Consider the following 18,417-nt stretch of genomic DNA (forward strand, 5'->3'; position numbering starts at 1 on the left):
ATTATGTAATCTCCATTTATATACAATAAAATTAAAAAATTGAATTTAATAATCGATTAAAAATAAATTGATTGGCATATTGCAGTATCTGCTACGATATCACAGATATGAATAATTAACAATACTTTGAATATTAAATTTAAAATTAAATACATATACCTATACAAATAATAATTGATAAAAGTAACTGAATACTTATTGGATATCAATTGATTTTTTTTTAATTTTAATAAAACACGAGGCACTCAGTGTTAAGTAAGATATAAAATACCGCCGTTGAAATAATTATTTTAAGCTCGGAATAAATTTAAATAATTACTAGGTACGTATCCACTATTCCCTTCACGGGTTTCCATTAACCACCAAGCAGTGTTACCTTTTTCATCATTTGGTCTAATCAGCTTTAATGCTTGCCCTTTTTTAACGGCCAGTGTTCCAGGCAAATTACCATCGAAATCATATTCCGCATAATAAAACTAAAAATAATTATTAAAATAGAAAAATATTATTTTAAAAATAAATATTTAATTGATTAAATTAAATTACCTTAGAATCAAAATTTTCATATCTTTGCTCCTGTTTGCTTGATAAATTTTCGTAATTTTTATTGTCATTATTTACTTCTGTAACATTCAAATACCACTGAGACTGTGAATTTGAATTAGAACCAGATGAAGATTCCTTTTGAGGACTTTCAAGTGAAATTAAATTAGTATTAACATTTTTTACAGGTGATTCTAAAGACATAAGATCTGGAGTATTAGAACGTGAATCGACGACATCGTTGTTATTATTATTATTATTATTATTACTAAAAAAACTCATTTGTGATAAAGTTTCAAGTATTTTTGACGGCATAAAGCCCTGTGTAATACCGTTGTCAATAAACCACCTAGAACTATCGCCCATTGGATCTTGAGTTTTTATAACCGCCACAATAGTCCCTTTGCTAGCCCCCAAATCCAGCGTCGATGTGCTAACTAAATTATCCTTTACAACAAATAATTTATCCCGTTGATATTTACGTAACAACTGAGTTTTCTGTTTGTCGTTCTGCGGACTTACGTCAATACTTGCTTTTTCAACACGGGGATTAACGCCAGCGAAACTAAATCTCGATATTTGATTCCACAGTAAATTGTGATTAATCAAAAACAATTGTAAAATATCCTCGGATGGATGTTGTGTAGTTGATTTAGGTAAATCTAAATATTGTTTCGTTATTTTACCATTAAATAATTTACGGGCTTTTGTAAAATTACGCACACATGATATTGTTATTTTAACTCCTGCATCGATCAATATCGGTAATTCTTCTAACAATTGTTGATTCAGTGCTTCATAATTACTTTTGGTATTTGTTAACTCCTCTTGTATTATTCTCGACTCTTTATTTTTCTCATTCTTTGATATCGCGTTGTCATAGTCCAATAATTTATCATATCGTTTGGTAATAAGCATTTCCGGCCCTTCCAGTAAAACCATCAGCGTCGAGAGTGGTTTAATAACAGATCTATCAATATTTTCTTTGAATGTTTTGATAAATTGATTTGAAATCATAGAGCGCACTTGACTATATTTTTGTACTTCAACATCATGCACTCCAGAGTGATATTGATTTATAAATTCTGCCAGCAATTCACCGCAAGAAGCATCATCGTTTAACCAAATTAAACATTGTTCAATATCAATGGCCAATAATTCAACACATTTAGCTAATGATTTAAATTGCTTCTCTAGCTCCTCAAATGCCGAGTCTGCTGGTACATTAGTTAGACCAAGACTCGCTGATAATTTAGCGCTTAGTCTGCTTGATTTTTTAGCAACTGAATGCATGCTAATCTTAGCCATTTTACGCATCAATGTGTTGTCAGTATCAAGATATTTTGAAACAATATCTTTTCTTCTTTTATACTCATTGATATGAGAAGCGACGTCCGTCATTGCTTTCCAAGCGGCTTCAATACCCTGACGATCCGGATGATCATCTTCAGTGCACTTGGTTAACTCGTAGAGCATCAATGGATACTTGAGAATTCTCTGGACGGGTTTTATTAAAATTGAGCTCATATCAAAGCAAGCTACTTGATAGCGCAATGTTTCAATACCTTTCTCAAAAACGGTCATAATTTCCCGATTTTCTTCATATTTTTTTAGCAACGACAAAGCAGCCTCGTGATTGCCGCAATATTTACCGTAAACTGTTTGTAATCTGTCGGCCATTGATAAAAAACAAGGTGAAATCATTTGCTTAGATTCATCGCATCCTTTCATCGCTTTCAGCAACGAATCCAGCAGTTCTTCCGCGACATGAATTACCTTTAAAAAATTTCCAAACAACAGTGGAACATCAATGCCCCGTTCTTCCAATACCTTTGGATTAAATAAATAAAATGTTTCATAAGTAACTTTCAAATCTCGGACAAATTCTTTTTCAGTCACCACCAACTCAGATATAACATTCTGCCTTTTATCCGCTCGTTTCTGCTTGGCAGCTTCAACTTCATTTATTTCATCAACTGGACCAGCATTAGTTTCTTCGAGCTGCAGTTGAGTTTTATCGGCTACAGACTGTTTTTGCAGAGGAACAGATCCGGGGGCTGGCGCAGGTGGAGCTGGACGATGTGGCTCAGACAATCTTTTAGTTCGTTCCTCTTTTGGAGCTTCTGCAGTTTTTTCAACGTCTCTTACAACGACAAAGTCTTCAATCGAATCGTGTTTAACCAATGGAGCTTGAAATTCTTCACTTCGAGTAAGATATCCACGTGGACAGAGCCCGACATCCCCGAGTTTATTCTCAACACTCACCCAATCATCATTAGCCATTTCAATGACAGTCAATACATCACCTTCAGCCACACTCAAATCGCCATTCATTTGAGCGTTAAATGTATGCTGAACTCTCACTAAATCACCCGCATTCAAGCGCTCGTAATCTTTTGATTGCTCAGCTTCATTACTCTCCGTTTGATTGACATCACTAGCATAACAATTCACAATAATATTGACGTACGTCGTAGGAAATATCCCTTTTTGATTGTCTATTTCACCTTCCGCCCACTCAGAATCTATGTGACGTATGAGATGCACAACTTCGCCTGCTTCAAAGTTTAATTCATTTAGAAATTGAGCATTAAACGGGTACAGTGTTATGGCGTATGGTTTTAAACCTAATGAATTTAATTGCCCGTTATTATCACTATCATTATTGATATTGCTGGATGCATCAACAGAAGTAGGTCGCGTTTCCGGGAACAAATCATAGTAAGATGGTGCTGGTTCATTATCTGCATACTCGCTACTCCTACTTGGTCCAGATTGATTGAAATCTTTGAATATTTCACCGCCTTGGGCAACTGATCCTGGAAATGGATCCATTGCTATATTTAATGCAGATGAACGATCACTTTCATCAACGCCACTGTCTTCCTCCTCTTCCATATAACTTATAAATCCTTCGGGAAAACTTCCTTGTCTGCCGTCATCAGTAACGCCAAGGACCCAACCGTCTTCTAATATTTCTAGTACTGTAACTATTTCACCAGCTGTTAAGTCTAATTCTTCGTCTAACTGCGCTTTCAGTGACGTTTTTACTTTAGCTTTTCTCCTAACTTTTGTTTTATCTGTTGGTTTCTGTAAAAAAAAAAAAAAAAAAAAAAAATGTCATTAAATTTCAGTCAAGTCAGATAGAATAATTAAATTATAAAAAAAAAATTTTTTTTTTGGAGATCAAAACTGATAATAATAAATACAATATTTTTAATACTTTAAGTATTGAAGAGTCTATCAACCAGACATGAGTTAATGGAAATAATCCAGTTCTTGAATCAGTATATCCAGAATACCAATCGGTGTCTACTTGTTGTACTCCAATAATAAGTTCTCCTGATTAAATAAAAAAAAATAACATATTTTTAAATTGTTATTAATTGTAAATAATTTTTTTAATGTATTAAAAAATCAATAAAAACAAAATAGTAATTATAACAAACACTTGAAAAATTTATAAAAATTAAATTAGGCCATCTAAAAATTTTTAGAATTTTTTTTCATGGAAAAAATGATTACAAAACTTTTGTGGAAATTTTTAATTAATTTTTTTTGATAATAATTTAGAATAAACAAGTTAATAATAAAAAATATTATTAAAATTATTTAATGTATATTTTTTATTATTTGTTATTGTTATTTCATCGTATTGATTTTTATATATATTTTTTATGATTGAAAATATTGATAAAGTAGAGATTTATCAAAAGAAAAAAAAATTATAATTATACCTTCAGCAAATGTTAAATCGCCGTTTTGTTCACCAATAAATGGAGCAATAGACACGAATAATTTTTCGGATTCTTTAAAAATACATAAATTAATTTTGTGTAAATGATTTGAGGGAAATCTACCACGTCTGCCATACGACTCGCCATAGCACCAATGTTTATCGATGACGTTATAAACCTGTAATTTTATTATTATTAGCAATGATTATCATTTAAAAAATAGAGACAGAAATATAAGAAGATAAAAACAAAGATAATTCATAATCTTCTTGGACTGACTATTACGTGGTATTTGATACGTAATCAAATATGTGATATTATTACCAAGAAATAATCTCCTTTTGACAGACTCAACTCTCCATCCACTATTGTCAGAAAATCATTTATAACTTTTGTTAATAAACCGGCTTCCATTTTGGATTATTTATCTTTCTCATGTATAATTATTTAAATCAACATTAATGAGATTTATTTATTATCATTATTTCGTGTGTTTATGTTGGAGTACAATTATTAAATAACTGACAGGTTTCTTGTGACGTCAATAAATATGAAGTTAGTCACAATACTGAAGTTAGCCGTCAGCTGTTAATTTAAAAAAATTTTTTAACAGATTTTTTAATTACATTTTTTTTATAATAATTTAATTGTTGAAAATTAAGTTAGCCGACATTTAAAAATTTTTAGAATTTTTTTTTATTGCAAAAATGATTAAAAAAAAATTTTTTCACCTGTAAAAAATTTTAAAAACTGTAAGTGCAATTTTTATAAAAAAAAATTTTTTTTTTTTTAATTTAATTATTAAAAAAATATCAAAAAATTAAAATCTAACCTAAAAGCTAACTTTGGTATTATTTTTTAATTGCTATAAAATTTTAAACAAATTTTTAATGTCATAGTCGCGTAGTTCTGGCACGTGGTAAAATTCGATTGTCGAGAATCGATAGTTACTTTTTTTTTTATTGTTGTCATATTATCGTAGTACTTCAAGTCGTATGTAAACGTGTTTATAAAAGGTTAAAAATCACTTATTACTTATATAAATAAATATTATTCATGTGGTTGATTGTTAATTTATTAGAATAAATAAATAATAGTGAAATGTTTAAAAATAAATAAGTTAAATGTCGGCTAACTTTATTGTCATTTTATTTTAATGTCGCTAGGTTATGTTACATAAGTAATTCAATGTTTTAATTACCGAATTGTTAATTTCTTTTAAAATGAGTGAAGAGAATAAAGTAGCCGTCCAAGAATTGATAAGTGAAGAAAGTTATAGAGAGAAATTAGCACGTTGTTCGAAAAATGGTCTTAAAGCCTCAGTCACATCATTTTACATTGGTAACTAATGTTTATTAGTTTATGTAATTGATTAAAAAGAATTTTTTTTTTTTTTTTTAATTATTTTAGTAATAAAAAAAATTCTAAAAAAGTTTAGATATCAGCTAACTTAATAGATTTTTCATTTGACCCCTTAATTAATTAAAAAATAACACTGTCTTTATATAGTCTCATTTCTAATTAGTGACTTTTAAGACAATCAATTTTTGTATGTAAATTTTTAATTCAAAATATAATTTTAATATTAATATTAATTATTTTTTTCTCATTACAGGTATAATTGGAATACCTATGCTACTCAAAGGTTTCAAACTGTTCAGAATACCAACTGAAGCAAGAGTAGCAATTGGATTAATGTCTGGCCTCCCGATATTGTATTATACCGGAAAGTCTGCCCGAGAATCTTGTATGAATGAAGTCGAAGAAAACTTTAGATATCAATAAACTACTACCATGAATTTATTTAAAAATATTAGATATACGTCCCATTTTATTTTATCAAATTATAAAAAACTTAGAAGTAATACCTGTAATAATAATGTAACTTCGTTGTGTGTCAAAAGATTTATACATGCATACGAAGATGAATTAGCGCGTGAAGATCCTTCCGTCAACACGGAGTATGCAGAATTATCTAATGAGTACTTGAATCCAGCTCAAAATGGACACGGAGCTTTAGTATTGCAGCCCTACATTAAATGGGGTACCGACAAAAAACGCAATACGAAGCCTGAGCTGCAATTAGCTGAAGCAGAAGCATTAATAAGAACATTACCACACTGGACAGTCGTTGATTCTTTATGTATATCATTAATGACATTGACTAAAAAGAAACTTTTAGGCAAAGGTAATTTAAAAATGCTTGAAGAACGTGTTAAACAAAATTCACGAATAACTGCGTTATTTGTAAGCATGAATCTTTTACGGCCAGTACAAATTCGTCAATTAGAAAATTTACTTGGCATCCCGGTTTACGATCGTTATTCAATAGTTATCCAAATATTTCGTGAACATGCTAAGACCCCGGAAGCTAAATTACAAGTTGCACTTGCTGAGTTGCCTTATATATGGAAAAAAATAAATTGGTTAACCGAAGACAGCGAGGGTAGAATAAATTTGTCCGAGAAGAGAAAGTTTGTTCTTCATGCTCGCGAATCTAAATTACGGAGTGCGTTAAATAAATTAAAGGAACACCGAAAATTAATTCGCAACAATAGAGTCAGTAAGAAAATACCGTCTGTTGCGATTGTTGGTTACACAAATGCGGGTAAAACTTGTTTGATAAGAGCATTGAGTGATGATAAATCATTGATTCCACAAAATAAATTATTCGCGACACTTGATACGACAGCTCATGAAGGTTTATTGCCATGCAGATTGAAAGTTTTATATATCGATACTATTGGATTTATTCAAGACATACCAGAGGGGCTTATTGAACCTTTTATTGCGACATTTGAGGATGCAATAATAGCTGTAAGTATTAATAATGCATTTTAAAATTGATTTCTCTAGTTAAATTAATACTTAATTTATTATTCAGGATGTTATTGTTCACGTTTATGATGCTAGTCATCCGGATAAAGAAGCCCAAATAGATCATGTCAGGCAGACGCTTGATAATATAATGACTGAATTGGAGATACCAAATAAACCGATAATTGAAATTGCTAATAAGTGTGACATAGCACCCAAAGGCAGTGTACCTGATGATGTTACAGTTATTTCAGCTCTTAAACTAACAGGTTTCATTAATAAATCAATACATTTAATTTAATTAAATAAGTATTTTAATATTTACTGTATTCAAATTCCACTTGCTAGATCCAAGTTATAAAATTAGATTCTCGGAGTTTTTGCAATAAAATTTTCAAATAATTATATTTTCATAATAATCGATAATTGATTTTTATTTTATAGGTATTGATTTACTGAGAAGGCAAATAGAAAAACACATACTGGAAGTAACTAGTCGTAAATCATTAAAAATACGCGTACTCGCTGGAAGTAACATCGCTGCTTGGTTGTATAAAGAAACTACTGTTACAGATAGTGAAGCTGATTATGATAATCCACAGTATATGTTTATAACGTCACTTGTTACTGAGGAACAAATGCATCGGTTTAAAAGATTTATTAAAGAACAAGCTGCTAATCGTAAAACTTGATTTTCAAATAAATAAAATAATTTGAAAAAAAAAATAGTTTCATTGCAAGTGTATTTTTTAATATCAGTGAAAGATAATTGGATTAAATGTGAAACATACGAGAGGCACGTATCTTTGATGAGAACGCTGTTCTCTTTTGTGATCTGTACACGTGCAGAACACGTGTCTCATTTTGAGTCTTTAAATATCAAACAAATGGCACGTGGTTGCCAAAGATTGAACGAGCTTTTTTTTTTTATTATTTATCTTTCAACACTTTTTTACATTCTTCATTAAAAAAATGTAAAAAAGTAAAAGACAGTTTTTTTTATTGTCAAAAAATAATTTATATTCGTTGCATTTTATGAGATATTATATATAAAAATACACTAACATAACAGCTTAAGCTTGCAATAATTCAACAAAAAAAGTTTAGTTTTTGAAAAATTATAATGTGTTATAAATTTTAAGGTGATGTAAAAAATTGTCACTAATATGATTAATTAAGGACAGTAAAAAAATTGTAGATTGTAATTAAATGTTATGAATAATTTTAAAAAGTTTTTACCAACTACATTTTTTATTGTTAAGATGTAAAAAGTGAAGATGATGAATTAATTAAATGTCAATTAATTTTTATTTAATTTAAAACAAATTTTCATAAAAAAATTACTATAAACAAAATAAAATAATATACATAGTTGTATTAAAAAGAAAAATTAATTTTATACAACATAGAATGTTATTTTTTACAAGTAAGAACCAAAAGTAAATTACTGATATCTCCCCTTGGAGCTTGCTTTTTTTTCAGTGTCGTTTTTTTGCGCTCCGATAATTTTCGTCTTCTACTTTCAACATAATTTAACTTAGTTAATTACTGAACGAGTTTTTTTTTCCAGTTTAAGTTTAGTCAATCTATTAAATATACAGTTTTTTTTTGTTTTTAATAAAATTTAACAATAATTTATTAATTTATTAAAATATCTAATATTAAATACGGGTGAACTCTTTAACCCGTAACACGTTTAATTATCTACCGACAATGCATTAATTACAAATGTACAATTCGTAATACCCATTATGATTCGACAATTACACAACCGATTGATCAGTACTGTTGATGTTGTGCCGTACGTAAACACACATAATGAAATAACATTATGCAGGTGTGCACTAAAATAAATTACAGTACCAAACCATTCGAATATTTTTTTATAATCAATAAATCAATATACTAAAATAATAAAATCAATAGCATTGTAAATAAAGATGTATTATTCAGATATTTGTTTTTAAAAGACCTAACAAAACTGTAAAGCATAAATATTCTGAATGGAAGATTACTATGAGATTCAAACCAAAATTGGATCGAGAAAAGATCATCGGTACGTGCTCTCGCAAATCGACACAGCACATCCGTCTTATTTTCTTTCCTCTCAATTTTTTTTTCTTTTTCTTGTATTAAATCCTCTTTTTGAATTTCCATCGTTTCTTGCATTAAATTTCACTATCAATATCAACTTCAAGTTAATCTTTTTGTTTTAATATTTACTTAAAAATAAAAAAAAATTTATGTAACATAAAATCAATCAAAATGAATTATACTGAAGTATAATAATAAAATTTGCCGACGTTTTTGACTTTTTGATTTTTAATTCAATTTTATTTTAACATGTGAAATTTTTTTATTAAATTTTTTTCATAAGAATTTAATTGTAATAAAATTAAAAAAAAATTTCTAATTGAATTAGGAATAAAAAAATATTTTTAAAAAATTGCACGTATAGTTTTTTGAATTTTTTACAAGTGGAATTTTTTTTTTAATTTTTTTGTAATTATTTTAGTAATAAAAAAAAATTCTAAAAAAGTTTAAAAGTTTGCTAACTTAATTTTCCGTGTTATCAAAATTATAAATTTAAAAAATAAAAAATTATCCGCGCAAAAATTTAATTGGTCGGTAAGCATAAGCTCCTGATTGGCTGTCAGACGGGCGTGAGAAAATGGCATAGAGGGCGCCACTGTAGCGTAAAGTAGCTCGTAGCTCTGGTTGCTCTGGTTAAAGTAGAGGGGGTTTTAGTTTAGACTCGGATTGGTTTTTAGATGAGGTGACTTGAGGGGAAGAAAAGAAGGTAAGAGGGAAGCTAACAGTGGTAGCAGGAGCAGCCCAGCAGTTGAGTCCCGTGAGTGGTCCGGGCAAGCACAAACGTATAAATATATTCCGCGTCAGTGGTGGCACATTGTACCGGGTTGTTTAATATTATAAAACTGCCATCGAACGTCGAGAGGGTGCAGAGCGGTGCTTAGGGTGTGTGTGTATTAACGAGACGCGTGACGGTTCTACAGACACTCAACTAAATAAGTTGCAATTTACAACAATCCACGATACAACTTAACCAACCAACTCATGTTCTAAATTACATTATTTTCATTTATGTTTTTAATTTTTTGTACATCCAACGCAACTATCTACGCATCAAATTATATTTAATGTGGATCAACAATTAACGGAGTTTTATGTTTCAAGTGAATTATAAATGATAATTGAGTTAACAGTGGATGAAAATATTTTGGAGGATTGAGCCGGCGCGAGAGCTGTCACTTCGATCGCCATTTTAGCGCCGTTCGTGCTGGGGAATGCGCGGACTCGATCACGTTCTGAAAAGGGACACTGGACGCTCGTGTTACTTTATAGTAAATAAATAAATAAATAGATTTTTTTACAAATATTTTTTTTATTATTATTAATAGTTAATAACAATTAATAATAATAATTAAATAAATAACTGAGGATTAAAGTGAGTGCACGAGCAGCGCTGTTCAGTGTAGAGGATAGTTGTAGTTGTAGCAGTGAAGACAGACCAGACAAGGTAGAAAAAGAAAAAAAAAATAAATAAATGGTTATGCCGAGAAGGAAAGAAAGCTAAAGTGAGAGTTGCCGGCAACATTTGAGAAAAAGAGATAAATATAAAAACAAGTGTGTGTTTGTTATACATACATACATACATACGTATATTCACCCAGTGTGTGTATTTGTGTGTCGTGGGAGGCAGGGCTCACCGTATTCTTGTGGCTCGGCCAGTTTTTTTTTTTATTTAACTTACGCTCCTTTCTCGTTTCTCATCTTTCTCTAACTACGAGCAGAGAGATTTTTTCCTTAATGGCCAGATATTTTTTATGTGGAATTTTTTTTAAGTATTGATACTGAAGTTAAGTGATAACGCTGGTATTTATATACACCCGTATTATGTATTTGCATTTATATTTGTAAATTTATTAACGTGGTATTTTAAATACATCCCACGCAACCAGGAGATTAAATATTATTATTTTAAAATATCAATTTCAAGATCGATGGTGAGTAGCTGAACCTTACTGATAAATACGTCATATTCTGGTTCACTTTTTTATAATTAGTGTATAAATATAGTGACTAAGTGTATGATAAATATAATATATGTGAGTGAACATTGTTTTTTTTTTTTTTTTTTTTTAAACAGATAAAAATAAAGATAAAATAAAAAATTGTCGTGTAACAGATGATTAGAAGTGAAGTGAAGGGTGAATTTGGAAGCCGACGTAGTTAGGTGAAAATAAAAGTGACCCGACAAAATTGACCTTTACTGTTTATAAATAATAAGCATTCATTTGATACCGATAAAATAATTCTCTATTTATATGAGAGCGTGATACTATAAACTTGTTTAAATAATACAAAGTCAATAGTTGGTGTCTTGTGTATATGACGAGATCGTTGACTCCGATTGAAAGTATTGTATACCTGTCGTGGTCGCTGAACAGACGTCTGTTATTAATATAATTTTGAATCTAAATACGTAATAAATAGTATCGCAAGGTCAAATCGCGGTGGTGCGTGAAGAAAGGGTTCTTTCACTCTTACTTTGATAATAATTGGAGTGACAAAAATAACAGTAATAATAAAATACCAAGAGAGTGTGTGATTATTAGTGTGTGCGTGAAATACCGGTCGAGCGACTGGCAAGGGTCGTGTGTTATCGGCCACACAAAAAATATATCCTATGGTAAAAGTGGTTAATCAACTCCGTGGATAAGGGTTGTTAGGTTATTTTATTTTTTTCAAGTGTGCTAAGGGATCGAAGGCAACGGCCGCTCGAAATGATTCTGCGCGTTTAAGGGGGTGGGTGGAAAGGAGCCAACGATCGACCAAGATAAACGAGAGCTGGAGGCCGCCAGAAAAACGGTGAGTTTATCTAATTAATTTTTATCATTTTTTTTTCTTTGCTAAAATATACGTCATTTTTACGTCAGAGTCCTGGCGAATATTAATGTAAAATATCGGTTTGGCATTCTATTATATATTTTATACCTGGCCGAGGGAGTTCTACCTGATTTTTATAACATCTTTGGGTTTTTCGTCGGCCGCATCGTCCGTATTCTTAAATCTTAAATAGTTGTATATATACATGTATACAAATGTATATGTTAAAGTTGAGAAGAAAGGAGAGTAGAGTGAATTTGTTCTCCGTTGCTCTTATTCAATCTGAATAAGGTATGCCGCTGTAAAAAGGAATTATATGGCGAGACGGTTGAAAAATTTTTGGTCAACAGTGCGCCAATTAATAAAATCTACATGGAAAAATATTACAAAGCATAATACGGGATTAAATTTCAATAATTATTTTCTTTTTTCTTGTAATAACTTTGTTACAAGCAAATAAAACTAAAAGAACACAAAGAACAAAATATAAGATAGATAGGAATTAAATGTTTGTCCATACTGCTATTTCATTGGCTCTTTTATCTGATAAGAGTCTTCAAGGTCTGTATCAGGGATTTTATATACATATATATTGCGTTAAATGAAATATGAAGACCAAATAAAAATGAATGGAGCAGTTACGCGACCTCTGGCCGCGTGAATGATTATTTATCTTCACCTTCGTCGCTTTATATTACTAATACCCGCGGAGATTAAAAATTTTTTAATAACTCACACTAATCTAAACCGGCCTAGAATTATATAGTTCCATCGAATCGGATCACTCGGGTGTTTATTTTTTTTTTTATTTTTCATTAATAAATTGATTGTCATTTATTTTTTCCAACTTTGATATTATTAAGGCACCCTATTAATTGGCTGGTCAGTGGAGGTATATTATTCATAATAATATTAAATCTCGTGTTTTAAATTAAAATAATAAAACTCGGCAAATGAAATTGAGTGAGACTATTTAACTCTGTATTATTATTAACTTTAATATTTATCTATATATATATATATATATATATATATATATATATATATATATATATATATATATACATAGCCTAAGAGTTGTCTTGTGGCGTGTCTTGGGTTATCTGGTACTCCTTTCAGTTACTAAAGCTAATATTACGCGCGGCTTTGGCTTTCTCACAACGACCTTCGACGGGAGGCGGCGATTATTAATCGAGCGTTTATCCATCCGGCGGTTCGATTCAAACCTGATCGCAAATTGCCACCAATGTATAATACTATATACAATATATATTATACATTATAAACTACTATACAGTCGATAGTATTAAAGTGTAAAAGAAGAAGATGGAATACCGGGATCCAATACTCACTATCATCGTCACACCATTGAATACTGTAAAAAAAAGTACATACGAGGATGCGGCGCCTCCGGGGTACCCTTCCATTGAAATATACAACAACGCAGTCTGATGATGGCAATGGATTTTTTTTTTATTTCGTATTGGTGGCTCCCGGCATTTAAGAAAAGACCGCGCCTATATATATTCTACACTCAATCCGTACCGGTGCTATGCACTTTTTTAATATATACACATATTATATATACATACCTACCGCCCTTTATGCTACGCTAGTCTGTGTTCTGGTTATGGATGACTAACAAAAAAAAAAAAACAGGATAGTTTTAACCCCTCGTTATACTTACCCAATCGTCTGTACTCCATTCTGAAGCGAAGTAGATACAGGGACCAATAGACCCAAACCAAACTACTCAAAACTTATATACATATATATATATATATATATATATATATATATATATATATTTTTTTTTTTCTTTTAAAAAGAAATAGAGTGAAAGAGATTCGTCATGCTCAATGATAAATTGTTAAGCTTTTCACTCTCCCACAAAACCATCTTGTCTAAACACTTACTTTTTTAAATATTTATGGATCAGTTACTTTTATTATTTATTGTTGTTATTGTTACAATTTAATGATGTAAAGTGATACTAATTTATTATTAATACTGAAATGTTTGTGTCGAGCTTTTTTTTCGAGTATCTGAATAATAATTCAGCAAAGGTAAACCCGGTTAGTCAGTCTCGTGCGAGAATATAGTTAGACGCTTGCGGTTTTTCTTGTCTAACTACCGAGTATAGTAAACTTTATGGGTACATGTATTTGTATTTCTGCAATGTATAAACATATATGTTGAATGCACGAGGAAATGTTTATTAATTACGTGAGAGTGTGTCGGCACGGTTTATGATCACGGTGTCCCGGACATGTTCGCCGAACTGTGACCGGTACTTTGGTCGACGGTTAAACAATTAGAAATTTTAAAAAAGAAACGGGTGTAAATAAATGAAAATTATATTGAAAAAAGTAAAAAAATGTGTCTTGGTTTAATGTTTTGCTTCTAAATAATTTGATTTTGTTAAATCTATAAAACGTTTATTATTCGATGGATCAAAAAATATTTTATTAGCAAGGTACTACTTGTTTTTTTCCTCGGTGTATGTTTGAGAAATAGAAAACAAAAGTATGCGCGTGCATGTTGAATAAATAAAAAACAACATGGAATAATAAAATAATAGAAATAGAACGGAAAATAAAAAACGTAAAAAGAACAGCGAATCCGATTCACAAAGAAGGATTACACGAGTACCTGAAATAACAGCAGATCTAGACGGATTATCCTTGAGTATTTGTTCAAGGGAATACGCGATGACCGGTTTTTAGTTCACACGCTTTTCATTTTATATTCTTTTATTATTATTAACTAATTTTGCTATTATATTGTACAGCATCAGCCGTAGAGCAAACATTATGTACTTGTTTTATATAAATTAAACACACGATGACATGCTCATTGGATTTATAATCCATCTCATTTTCTCTGCGGCATATAAAATATACTCTGTTGGGTTTTTATTTCCTATCTGATCTCGAGACTGTGACTGAGAAAAGAGACCAAGGCACTAACGGGACATTAAATCTCATCTCGGTCCTTTTTTTTTTTTTTATCTTTACTCATTGTTTGTTTCTTAACTCTATTATATACTCGTCATAATAATGGCTATGTCTACGACTATCGCAATAACAACAATAATAATAATAATAATTGTAGAAAACAATAACAAAAAAAAAAATAAATAAAACAGTAGCAGCATAAGCAGCCTCGGTGAGTTTTCAATAGGAATAAAACCGTGAAAATCTGAATCCCAGTGTGATGCAACGGGCAAAATGGACGAGAAGTCTTGAACAGAGAAAACACATTATGAAACACAAGGTGGTCGAGAGCGAGTAAGGATAAAAAAATATTTAAAAACAAAAATAAAAAATTAAAATAAAATATCCTGCTCCTTCTCTTGAGACGATGGTGTATGTAGCGGTGGTACAAGACTGCGCGCGTCGACTGTGATGGCGAACCCATGTTAATATATATACATCCCCAAGTCCTAGATTCTTGGATTCGTATCCGTGAGAGCAGTGTAGACTGTAATATGGTGGAAAGAGACGGAGCTAAGCGAGATTTCTTCGCGGCAGTCCCACGGGGTCTCTGAAGAGTATACGCTGTATATGACCAAGCATCCTCCATGGTATCGGTGTATTTTATATTTATATGTATAATACGATGTATAGATGTAGATGGTAGAGAGCCAGCCGGGCCTTAAAAGCCTTACCTCAGTCTTGAGAGTTTCAGAGCTGTATCTTATGTGTATGGCTGTAGCTGGTTTAGTTGATATCGGTGTGGTGTGCTGTAGCATAGACTACCCATAAGACGATCCTCTTCTCAGTTTCTCGGTTTAGTTCCCTTTCTCTTGATGCACCAACAGCATCTGAGTAGTATTATAGAGTAGAGAGAAGTTGTTGTTGTATATAATATATCACATCAGAGCTAGTCCTTCGTTGATGTCGACTCCTTTTTTATCCTTTCGCGTTTCTCTGCTCGCGCCTACCTTTACTTGTCTTCCTTTCATTCTCGCCTCGACAATGCATTTGGATTCATATAAAACCCGTGTGGTATAATCACTATACATACCTTTTTCTTCTTTTTATTATTAAGCATTTATTCTTTCTTTTATTTTTTTATCTTAAATCCTTCCATGGCCTTTTTTTTTTGTTAATAATAATATCTTTGTGTGTTTCCTTCCTTTGACTCTTAGACCTTTATGGAGTCAGGCGTGTAGGTAACAATACAACAACGAATGAGACTGATATTTTTCTCGCCTATTTTGTCCTAATGTTTGTGTAAATACATACGTCTTCCGAGATTGGAGAACAAAATATTAAGAGACAAAAAAAAAAATAAAAAATAAAATAACAGAGAATAATAAAATTCCAATTTCATAGTAAATTGGTCTACTCTATCTTGATCCAAGATTCAGAGAAAAATAATTTTTAAGATGGTATTATATACTATATTATAGGGAATGGAGAGGATGAAATGAGTTAATGTGAATCTTTTTTAGTTTATTGTTTGGTTCTTATTATCATTTGGGTTATTGAGTTTGTCACGCTCAAAATCCCAAGCGTCCTACGAATTAGTTATTTACGAGAGGAGCTGGGAGTCGAGATCTCGAGTAAGAGGTTTAATTCCCAAGACAAAGTTGTGTAAGTGAGTAACTATGTTCATATATATATATATGTATTTAAGTTTTGATGGTGGTGATGGTGATGGTGAGATATAATACAATGATAGAGAATGAAAAAGGAAGTGAAGTGGACAATGGTAAAGAGAAGATCAGAAAAGGATTTTAATAGGCACCAGGAAACCTATCGATTGTATTCTCTCGAGAGAGAACAAAGAGAACGATACGGACAGATCGTGACAGAGAGAAATTATTAAAGAACCCGGGATTAAGAGTATGAGTATAGTCGAGCTATACCGATCAAAAGGTAGAAGAAAAGGAAAGTAAAACCGATGAAGAATAATATAAGAATATAAGAAGGGCCATTGGTTTTCTCAACACGAGTCCTGCATTCTCTTGAGACTTTGGCTTCACTCTCATACTCCATACTCAGCTTAAACCTTCTTTGTCTTTCTCTTATATTTTCTTACTCTTCTGGTGGTTACTTGTCCAATCGTCTTTCTCTGATTCGCGTGTCCAACCGTGCATACTCTTCAGGTTCTTCTTGGTGATTTCTTCGTCCTTGACTTTGCTTTTTTTATTTATTTATTTATTTATCTTACTCATCATTTCATTTTAATTTTATTTTTTAGTCTTTAGTCTTATTCTCTCAACTCTTTCGTCGATTCTCATCTCTACTTTGTACCGGGAATTCGTTGTCGACAACTCGACATGCGCTCCAAATTATTTAACCCACATAGAATAAAATCGCTTTTTAAATTTCTTCGATCTTAGTCGTCACCAATGTCGAAAGCCACATTCTATCTTTTCTATTTTTTACACATTTTATCGTAGATACACACTCAAGAGACTTTCTGGCCACTGGCATCTATTTTATTTTTTCTCCCTTTACTTTCGTATTCGTATTTGTAAACCTCGACTACTTCAGCTAACTTAAACTTTTCAGTCCTTCGAAAATTCAACGTTGCGTTCGTGCCCAGTGTTCTCGCCTCAGGCTTTCCAAACTTTCCCATCTCTTGGGCTTTAAAGACGACGAAGACGCCGACGACGACGTTGGCGACGACTACAACTACAACTACCGAGGAAGAACTGTCTACAGAAACTACTACGACTTCTTGACTCTCTTTCCACCAGCATTTCCCTCCTTCCTTCCTTCCTTCCTAACCAGCCATCCCATACTTCCGTCTTTCTACGGATACTTTCTATCTTTTAGTTTCAATCTTAATTTTTCCTCCCTCTCGAACTCATTTAGTTCGTATTCCCTTGACTCACTTGGTTGCCGTTGCCCGAACCGAGAAATAGAGTAAAGATAATTTCGCGTCCTTGCCGTTGTCATTCTCATCTTCACGCCTCGAGGTACCTCCTTCACTTCTTATTCTTTTCTTGTACACCCTTCTCTTCTCTTCTCATCTCATCTCTCATCTCAACTCCCTCTTTCCTTTTCCGCTTTCTACTTAATGATAATCACCAAGTGCCTCAAGCGATTAATCCTACGACAAGGTTATACTTTTCATTGTTTCCTCATTCAATCAACCGTCTCACTACATAAACTTTTTAGAAAATTTTCGTCACGATTTATCCTCCTCCTTCTTTTACCAAATTAAATATAATCATCCATTTTGAATTTAAACCCCTTTTATTATTCCTCAACTCGCACCAATTGCGTGTCACAATTATCTTCATTTTAAAATCTTCTATATAAAATTTTCTTAAAAAATTTTTGTACATTAATTATCAAGTCTTCTTCATTCAGTTGAACGCTTAAATATGTAATTATTGTAAGCAAATAATTATATTAAAAAAAAAAAAATTAAACATAAAAATACACTTTGC

At 31.4% G+C, this 18,417-nt stretch overlaps 3 protein-coding genes across 4 annotated transcripts in view; 2 read left to right on the forward strand and 1 right to left on the reverse strand.

Moving 5' to 3' along the window:
* Positions 1 to 289: 289 nt before the first annotated feature.
* Positions 290 to 4,803, reverse strand: LOC141524746 (rho guanine nucleotide exchange factor 38). The gene is made up of 5 exons (XM_074238781.1): positions 4,605 to 4,803; positions 4,281 to 4,458; positions 3,767 to 3,885; positions 547 to 3,633; positions 290 to 476 (listed from the first exon to the last, which is right to left on the reverse strand). The coding sequence occupies exons 1-5, from the start codon at positions 4,692 to 4,694 to the stop codon at positions 291 to 293; spliced, it is 3,660 nt and encodes a 1,219-aa protein (XP_074094882.1). The 5' UTR covers positions 4,695 to 4,803; the 3' UTR covers position 290.
* Positions 4,804 to 5,266: 463 nt separating this feature from the next.
* On the forward strand, positions 5,267 to 9,049 carry LOC141524750 (putative GTP-binding protein 6). Its single transcript, XM_074238784.1, has 4 exons — positions 5,267 to 5,621; positions 5,896 to 7,097; positions 7,165 to 7,366; positions 7,542 to 9,049. Exons 2-4 carry the CDS (start codon positions 6,075 to 6,077, stop codon positions 7,787 to 7,789), a joined length of 1,473 nt encoding a protein of 490 aa, XP_074094885.1. The 5' UTR covers positions 5,267 to 5,621; positions 5,896 to 6,074; the 3' UTR covers positions 7,790 to 9,049.
* A 638-nt stretch (positions 9,050 to 9,687) lies between these two features.
* Plexa (plexin A) overlaps positions 9,688 to 18,417 on the forward strand; it is a 166,879-nt gene continuing 158,149 nt past the window's right edge. For both annotated transcript variants that reach the window (XM_074239313.1, XM_074239314.1), the window contains exon 1: positions 9,688 to 11,987. The gene's annotated coding sequence lies outside the window, so the exon portion shown is untranslated. The remainder of the gene's footprint in view (positions 11,988 to 18,417) is intronic.

Source organism: Cotesia typhae, unplaced genomic scaffold (genome assembly GCF_013202065.1).
Source record: "Cotesia typhae breed Kobodo isofemale line unplaced genomic scaffold, CoteBio_Ctyphae contig_23, whole genome shotgun sequence".
Classification (NCBI taxonomy): domain Eukaryota; kingdom Metazoa; phylum Arthropoda; class Insecta; order Hymenoptera; family Braconidae; genus Cotesia; species Cotesia typhae.

Coding starts and splice junctions, on each gene's coding strand:
- LOC141524750 (XM_074238784.1), top strand. CDS start 6,075: ATGAATTTATTTAAAAATATTAGATATACGTCCCATTTTATTTTATCA. Junction 7,098..7,164: donor TTGAGGATGCAATAATAGCT/GTAAGTATTAAT, acceptor TTTATTATTCAG/GATGTTATTGTTCACGTTTA. Junction 7,367..7,541: donor TTCAGCTCTTAAACTAACAG/GTTTCATTAATA, acceptor TTTATTTTATAG/GTATTGATTTACTGAGAAGG.
- LOC141524746 (XM_074238781.1), bottom strand. CDS start 4,694: ATGGAAGCCGGTTTATTAACAAAAGTTATAAATGATTTTCTGACAATA. Junction 3,886..4,280: donor CGATTTAACATTTGCTGAAG/GTATAATTATAA, acceptor TTATTTAATCAG/GAGAACTTATTATTGGAGTA. Junction 3,634..3,766: donor TAGACTCTTCAATACTTAAA/GTATTAAAAATA, acceptor TTTTTTTTACAG/AAACCAACAGATAAAACAAA.